The sequence below is a fragment of the Myotis yumanensis genome, unplaced genomic scaffold (genome assembly GCF_028538775.1).
Source record: "Myotis yumanensis isolate MYYU_CA2020_CCGP unplaced genomic scaffold, mMyoYum1.0.hap1 SCAF_4, whole genome shotgun sequence".
Classification (NCBI taxonomy): Eukaryota; Metazoa; Chordata; class Mammalia; order Chiroptera; family Vespertilionidae; genus Myotis; species Myotis yumanensis.
This window is the reverse complement of record NW_027223755.1, coordinates 70,635,894-70,644,439: the sequence shown is the minus strand read 5'-3', so window position 1 is coordinate 70,644,439 and position 8,546 is coordinate 70,635,894. Positions and strand designations below refer to the sequence as shown.

General features: G+C 41.1%; 1 protein-coding gene across 1 annotated transcript in view; it reads right to left on the bottom strand.

The window, feature by feature from the left end:
• Positions 1-7,649: 7,649 nt before the first annotated feature.
• HSD17B4 (hydroxysteroid 17-beta dehydrogenase 4) overlaps positions 7,650-8,546 on the bottom strand; it is an 80,440-nt gene continuing 79,543 nt past the window's right edge. Inside the window, exon 24 of the mRNA XM_070412513.1 lies at positions 7,650-8,075. Coding sequence (XP_070268614.1) covers positions 7,986-8,075 — 90 coding nt within the window. The 3' untranslated portion in view covers positions 7,650-7,985. The remainder of the gene's footprint in view (positions 8,076-8,546) is intronic.

Sequence of the window (8,546 nt, the reverse complement as noted above, 5' to 3'; positions counted from 1 at the left end):
GTGTGTTTATAAGTAATACTTTCACTTTTAAGATATACAAAAAGATACAGATGAGCTACTATATAGAAATGGGAGTTAATAGACCATGTCTTAGGAGTATAAGTATTGTTCTTTTATAATAGTTATAGATAAGCCTAATTAGATTCAAGAGAGAATTTGACTTTGTCAACTGTAAGATTTTATCAGAAAAAAAAAATAACAAAGACTATTGTATCTTTGGATATTGGAGGAGGGGTGGAGGTCTGGAGATGAGTTCCTGAGGTGTTGTCACAAGGCACTTGGGGAATGGAACATTAATACATAAAGTAGCTATACGGAGATATCAGCTAGGGGCACATTTTCAACTCCCCAAGGACATCAGAATTCAAACAACGTCAAAGATAAAAAAGCTGCTCTGGTCCAAGTAGTTATATAATACCCAGCCTTCTCCTATTTCACCTTTAATTTAAGAAATTTCTATAATTCCAACATTATAGAGTAAAAACGCTGCTAGCTGTAAAGAAGCAGCACTTTTCAGAGCTCCATTCACTTTAACTAAGAAGTCTACTTTAAAGCAGATCGTATTATCCTTAAAAGATAGGGATGGAGAGACATGTTTAGAAGTTCTGCTTAGAAGCATAGTGGATGAAACATGAACTAGGAGTTGAGACCTAGTTTCTTGGTCTGACTCAAACCTCTCCCATGTGACCTGGGACAAGTCACTGGGAGTTTCACTGCCATCTGCCGAATGGGTTTCTTTTTTGTCAACTCTAAAGAATAGAACTGATGACACATCTGGGGAAATACATATTTCTTAAACAACCCATTGAAAAATGTTAATTCTCTAATGAAAAATACTGTATCAATTTGAAAACCAAGCTCATAGATACAAAGAACAGATTGATGACTTCCAGAGGTGGGGGTGGAGAGTGGAGGGTTTGAGAAATGGATAGATAACCTTTTTATTTTAGGTTAAAAGTTCAAATAAAAAATGTTTAAATGCAATTTAAGTCAAACTTCAGAGAACATGAATATCTGCTAATGAATTTCTTTAAATAACAGCACTTTTAAGAAGTAACAATAAAATTAGAATCATTCATTCAATGTAATAAGCTGCTTGAAGTTAGCTATTTTCTCTTCCTTGTTCACATCTAAATTTTCAATGCCCCATATACAGTAGGAGTTCAGTAAATACTTAACTATCCATTGGTGGTCTTGAAAATTGTTATTTGGGAAAAAAAAAAAAAAGCCATATCTCTGGAACAGCTCCCATATTAAGCTAAAAGGTGAAGAGTAAGGGGAAATGACATTTGTTCCAATCTGTCCTAAGTCATTTCCCCAGGCCAAAAAAAAACTGAGTAATCTTAACCAGGCAGAGGAAAAAAAAAGAGAGGCCTATTTTCATAGGGGATAGTTGGCCAGAAGGTAGTGGTACCAAACACCACTCTAATTTCCCAATCTGAAATATAAGATAAAATACTCTTACTGTCCAGGTGCCCTCCATTGGGAAATGGGCAAAGGTAGTGGCTCACTTTGGACTGAGGCTTGGTTGTCAACTTCAGTTGATTATTCAAAAAGGCCAAAGATTTAAATCATTTTAATGCATGGCGTTACCCAGCTTATACTATGTCCTGTGGTATACCCATTCCCAATCAGAAGCAGGGCCCGCTCCTCCCGGTCCATCATCCCACAACCGGTAGCATACACACTTATTTTCTAATTTACAGCCACCTCATTTGAATCACAGGCCTAAGTTCTATTGCTTCCATTGCTTTTCTTGCTTGGTGATACAAATTCAGTAACACTAGGAACCAAAGCACTGAGTCAGCATGCATTGACTTACAGAGGCTGTCACTTTTGTTTTCTGTGTCAGAGCTCACCATTCCTCAAGATACCCACACTTGCTCTCCGTTCCTCACCTCCCCAAGTGGGATGATAAGCACAGAGGGGACCTGGAGGCTGTAAAGGATGTCATCAAGCTGTTCTTATATTTTCATCCAGTAATTCCACTCCCTAACAGTTTTGTGAGGAAACCATTCAGAAGACATGAAATATCTACAACAGTATTGTAGAGGGTGGTGGTTCATGAATGTTGATGGAGATGAAAAGGTGATACCTGAGTTGCTGGTTTGCAAAACCAGTGGATGTTGGGACCGTGGTCTAGTACACGTCACCTCCATAGAATGCACATGTGGGCTGGGAGGGGCAGGGCCAGGGATGTGCTGTGCAGTGGGAGAGAGCCTCTCATACCCCCATAATTCAGGTGAGTTAATTCCTATATAATAAAGAGGTAATATGCTAATTTGTCTGTTATGGTGTTGGAGTCACAACCAGTCAACAGGTTGCACATGCACAGGAGCTGGGGGATGGGGACGGGGGTGGGGACTTCCACCCCCAGCAGAGGCACGCCCAGGCCTACCCAGCACTAACCTCCCGCCCAGAGCTGAGGTGAAGCTGCCTGTCTGCATCCCTGACCTGGGACGTGACCCTGCCTGTCTGCATCCCTGACCTGGGACGTGACCCTGCTGCCTGCGTCCCTGACCTGGGACATGACGCTGCTGCCTGTGTCCTCGCTCAGCGCTGAGGTGAAGCAGGCAATAATGGTGTCTGAGTCACACCCAGTCAACGGGTTGCACATGCATAGGAGCTGTAGGGCAGGGACGGGGGCGGGGACTTCCGCCCCCAGCAGAGGTACGCCCAGGCCTGCCCAGTGCTAACATCCCGCCCAGCGCTGAGGTGAAGCTGCCTGCCTGTGTCCCTGACCTGGGACATGGTGCTGCCTGCGTGCGTCCCCCCTGCTCCCCAGCGCAGAGCTGCTTTGGTGTCTTGGTGAACTTTGCAAATGACCCAAGGAGGAAACCAAGAGGGGAGAGGCCGGGAGCTATGGATTCCCAGTGCTTCAGTCACTTGAAAACAGCCCCGCTTGGAATGCGAGGCAACTTATGTTCAGCTGAGAAGTGAGGGGGCTGAACACCATGGGGAGCGGGCCTAAGCCATCAGTAGGACATCCCATGAGGGTCCCAGACTGTGAGGGGGGGCAGGCCGGGCTGAGGGACCCCACTCCCTCATGCACAAATTTTCGTGCACTGGGCCTCTAGTACTTTCATAATTATTCAAAGCAAACAAAAATGACACTTTAAAGTTTTGTTTTCTAAACCAGAGCTCTCAACACCTATATCCCAGTCCCACCCTGCAGGCCAAATCCAGCTCATGGCCTGTTTTTGTACAGATTTTTATATTTGTAAAAAGCTATTTAAAAAATGAATATGCAACAGAGACCATATGTGGACTGCAAAGCCTAAAATATCTATTATCTGGTCCTTTACAGAAAATGTTTGTTAAACCCTGATTTAACCAGTCATTATCCTTTACTGATGGAACTTCAGGATACTAAGGAATAGAGAGCTATTCGACCTCCCTTCACAGGATTCTCACTGGAAATAACACGTTTCAGTCTGGGTTTTCTGGCTGAATTTTCTGTCTTCTTCCACGCTGCCTTCAAAAACTTCACCAGTCACTGCTCCCAGCAACATGCAGCTCTTTCTACTTCTCTATTTTTTTTTTATACTTGTCAGCTGTGAACTCAAAAGTTATTCAGCCAAGCTTCTTAAAATTGGGTTCTGGGTGAGGCTATAAACGCACTGTGCCTCAACATTTTCCCACCTCAGGTTTCTCTTTATTTTTTAAGCTAAGTTAACCCTGACATCTAGATGTTACCTACCAGGTAACTTCAGCAGATACAGTTCATACACATAAACCTAGATTCATTTTTAACTAAGGTTTGCAATTTTTCTCTTTTGCCTACCTATAGGTTTTTAAATATGTTCTTTTCTTTCCTCTCCCCTCTTAAATAGCTTAGTCCACACTGACCTAAAATCTTCTGCTCTTCAGAAAAATCACTTTCCATCACTGAACTTTTGAGGCTTCTTAACTTCATAATTTCAGTAGATTGGATTATCATATAGTTTTGCTGCAATATCTGCTAAAGAACAAAATTAATGTTAGGGTAGTAGTATTGTTAAATGGATTGTCTCTCATATCTATTTCTCTCCAATATAAAAATCATCTTTCTCAGGTTATTTGCTTTAAAATACAGATCAAAAATTCTGTGAGAGGTCAGAGGTTTTTCTACCAGTGTTGATAAAAAAAACAGCTGTGCACAGAGGCACACTGGGAGGCTTAAGGAGATAGAGCTGTTTACCAGGTGATGAGGTAAAAAGCAGTTTAGGAGAGCGAATGAGCCTTTGGGGCAGACATTTCTGCCTTGGCTCCCTCATACCCTAAATTCCCTGACATCACACCTGATTCTCTCTCGGACCATGTAGTTTGGGTGTGGCTGCTGTCCTTAGAAAGGTTTGTGTGCAAGGTTGGCCCTTGGCTGGCACCTGGGAACTTAGATTTCAGGAAGGTTCCCACCATGCCCTCACTGAGAATAGGGGGAACCTGTGCCCAAACTGTACAAACAATGTGGCTTAAATTAAACACCTGCTTTCCTTCTAGGAGTCTAGAATTTTGGCAGATGCTCTGGAGAAGCCTACGTGACCAAGCTCCCAGTTAAAGCCTTGGGCGCTGAGTCTCGGTGGACATGTCATACCTACTGCCACAGTTTGATGCTGGGGAAGCAAGCAGGTCCTCTGTAACTCCATGGGGAGAGAACTCTCAACGCCTCTACCTGATCTCCTCTGGACTTTCACCCTGTGACCCCTTTTCCCTCTTCTGATTCTGGTCTGTGTTGTTTTACTTAATAAATTATAGTCTTGATATGACTATATGCTGAGTCCTCTGAGTCCTCCCAGCAAACCACCCAAACTGGGGGAAGTCTTGGGGCTCCCCAACACTTCATCCTTAGCTTCATACAATGGTCAATCAGTACATCCAACATCTCCGGCTACAGTGATGGGCTCAGGGATTGGCTTTTAACCCATCACAGCCAGTGAAACCAGGTGAGAACTTCACTGGCCTTCTGCAGGCTGAGTTGGGATGGGACTGTGACGCTGTACCTGGTGGCTGCCTTCTTGTAACCACAACAGGAATAACCTGGAGCTTCCAGGAGCACCATGTGGAGCTGGCGGACAGAGCAGGCAGAGATGGCAAAGAATAGTGCCAAGATAACACTGAATTGCTTGGTCAAGCCCCTTCAAAGCCAGTCCTACCCTTCAGTTATGTGGATAAATTCTGTTATGCCTATTTGAACTGGTTTTATTACTTCCAACTGAAAGAATCCCAACTGATGCAACTGTCAATCATGTTAAGAGGCTGACAGTATGACGACAATCACAGATTTCAGTGGAGAAGCCACATGTTCAGAAGGCCCCTCTGATGGGTGGTGAGGGTGGACAGTAAAAGACTGGAGAGACCATTGGAAAGCTATTAAAATGAGCTGTCACATAGAAGGGCATACTCGGGTAGTGGTATCAGAGAATAAAATCTGTAAATATTCAGGAAGTAGAAAAGACAAAAGCTGTTGATGGATTAAATATGGGGTATGAAAAAGAGAGAATAAAAAAAGACTGCTTTCTTCATTTAGGCAAAAGGTGATGCCTTTAACCAAGACAAAAACAGAAAAAGACACAGATTTAGGGGTAGAGAGGAATATCATGTTTACTTTGGACATTGGTCTGCAGTAACTATGACAACAGTCTGGTAATGATTTGAAACTGTGGATGAAACTGTGGAATTATGGAAAAATCAAAGCTAAAGATACAGATTGGGAGTTACGAGCACTTAGGTAATGGCTGAAGATATGAGTAGATTGAATGATGCAGGAAGAAACTGTCTCCTGTAAAGAGAAGGCTGAAACCTTGATCAAAAATCATGAAAAAATAGGTAGACAGAGAAAATTAAAGAGACAAGAGAGATGAACTCATAAGCTCATTAAGAAGTTAATATATTTCTCATTAGAAGATAGAAGGGAAGTAACAAATTGAGGAGGATGGTGCATTCAATAATATTAACTATTATAGAAAGCTTAAGGAGCATGAGGACCAATAACAAAGCTGCTGCTAAATCTAGATACCAGTGTCTTTCTGACCTTTAAAGATTAACAGAGAGAGGTTAGTACGATAATTAAAATGTTGCTTTCTTGCCCTGCCAATGTGCTCTGTGGTTAGAGAATTGACCCACTCACTGAAGGGTTGCAGGTTCTATTCCCAGTCAAGGGCATGTACCTGTGTTGCAGGTTTGAACCCTAGCCCTGGGTTGGGGTGCATGCAGGAGGCAACCAATCAGTGTGTCTCTCTCACATTGATGTTCCCCCCTCCCCCTATCTTCCTCCCTCCCTTCCACTCTCTCTAAAAATCAATGGAAAAATATCCTCATGTGAGGATAGCAACAACACAACAAATCACTTTCTTAACATGTCTTAAGCATCTAAGGTCTCGATTCAACACATCCATTATGTGTGGTGGCATTTGATTAATTTTAATATGCTATTTAATATGCTATTTCTATTTAGAAGGACATTAAGCTTTTCCAAGCTCAACAGGGACAATAACTATTATAAAAGACCACCATTAAAATACTGCCATTGTTTTTTAAATTTAGTTGGCATAACAATGAATCACTGTGAATTAAAGTTAATTTTAAGACATCATACAAAGTTCAAAAGACTAAGGCATAATTGACAAATATGTAACTTTTCTTCTATGCCTTCTATATATTGTGCTCATTCATTAAATCAACAATAATACATTGAGGTCCTGTAGTATGTCCCAACACTGTGCTAAACACTAAAATTCTAAATTTCTGAGACCTACTCTCTAGATCTCTGAACTCCGATTCCCTCAATCTTATTCCCTGAAGCAAGTACTGTGCTGTGGGCTCCCAGAAGCCCTATTCAGGACTGAAGACATACCCCTCAGCTGCAGGGAAGATAATTAATTGACTATAAGCACACTCCAGGAACTGCTCTGCTGCTTCGCCCAAGGTCATGGCCCCTCCACAGGGCAGGTTGTAATCAATGACTAGTTACCTCAGGACAAGTCTAAAGGTGATCCCAGCTTCCGAGCTCCTTAAAGTATCTGAAGGCATGTGGGACAAGCACCATAGTGTAACTTCTCCCTCTGCCTAGCCCTGCTTCCTCTGTTTACCCCCACCTCCTCTGTGCGCTGATCCCAAGCACACTTCTAAATAAACTTCCTGCCCCTAAACCTTTATCTCAGTCTGCTCCCCAGAGAACTCACCCACCCACACATACCCTGCTCAGCTGTGCTCCATGACTGAAACGTACCCTCTCCCTGGCCTGAGCACCCACGCACTTTTTCATTACCTCTGCAGCCACACCATCAGAGAGCATTTTCTCAGCATCCATCATCTGAGTTAAAGGTTGGGGAAATAGTCGGCCGGTTAGCTCAGTTGGTTAGAGCGTGGTGCTAATAAAGGTTGGGGAAATAATGATATGACAGTACTTGCTAGTGAACATCTTACAATTTAAGTTTAACAATTAAGCAAGAAAGCTATATATTTGGTAGACTTACAAGCATTAGATGAAAGTAAAGAATTTCCAGCTAAAGGGGGAGAGGAAGAAAGAAAACTATTTGAGAACACAGAAGACCTTTCTCTTGCCTTAAAGCAGAATACTATTTACTATAGCAAAGTATGAAAAATGAGTACATGTATGAAAATTCATGTTAAAACCGGGGTTTCAATAAATTACAGAACAGAAAGTAACAAAAAGTGCAAAAGGCATCAATGTGGCCTTTATTCATTTAATTTTCCTTTCAACGTATAAATGCTATTAACAATTCTAAGGATACTAGACTTTAATGAAAAATTTTTATTATGAAGATAAGATCTATGAAGGATAATTATGTGCTATTTTACAGTCCCTTGTAAAAATAATGATAACATGAAAAATTAGTAGAAAATGAAAATCTGAAAAGTTATCTGAAATCTGAAAATGTTAAGCAATTTCTCCTGCATCTTAGTTTTGATCACTTTTGCTGAATCAGTTTTGTGCATTAAGGTGGAGAGGGTGTTCTTCTTTTGTTAACAATGGAGCATGTCCTTCAGAGCTTGGCATAGTTTTTAAAAATCGTCTGAAGCTTCAGGCTCAGCATGATGTTCCCTTTAGCCTTCAGTTTGCCACTGAAGAATGCCTGCAAAGAAGAGGGAAAGAGTACCAAACTTTATCACGTTACATTTTATTTGTATTTTTAAAAGATCACTGTTAAAAAAAAAAAAAAAAAGATCATTGTTGAGCTTGAATACAATTGAGTTAACTCTTGGCAACAAAGGCAACTTTTATCTAGCAATGATAGTTTAATGATTATAGTTTTAGACAGCTAAGAAAAAAATAGACTCCTGTGTATTTTAGAAAACCACAGACTAATTTATTTGAACTGACAGATCTGGGAGTTCTGCTTCAAACTATGCTTCCAGCTTTAATTTATGTTCTTAAACATGAATTTGAGAATATATGAATTTAAAAAAAGGCTTTACTGTGTTCCTAACAATTAAAATATTAAATTCAGAACTTTTAAAAGCAGATTAAAAATATGTATTACATCTTCATGAACTAGAAAGCCACATAATGATAAAAGAAGGTAGATAACCAAGTAGTGAGTAGA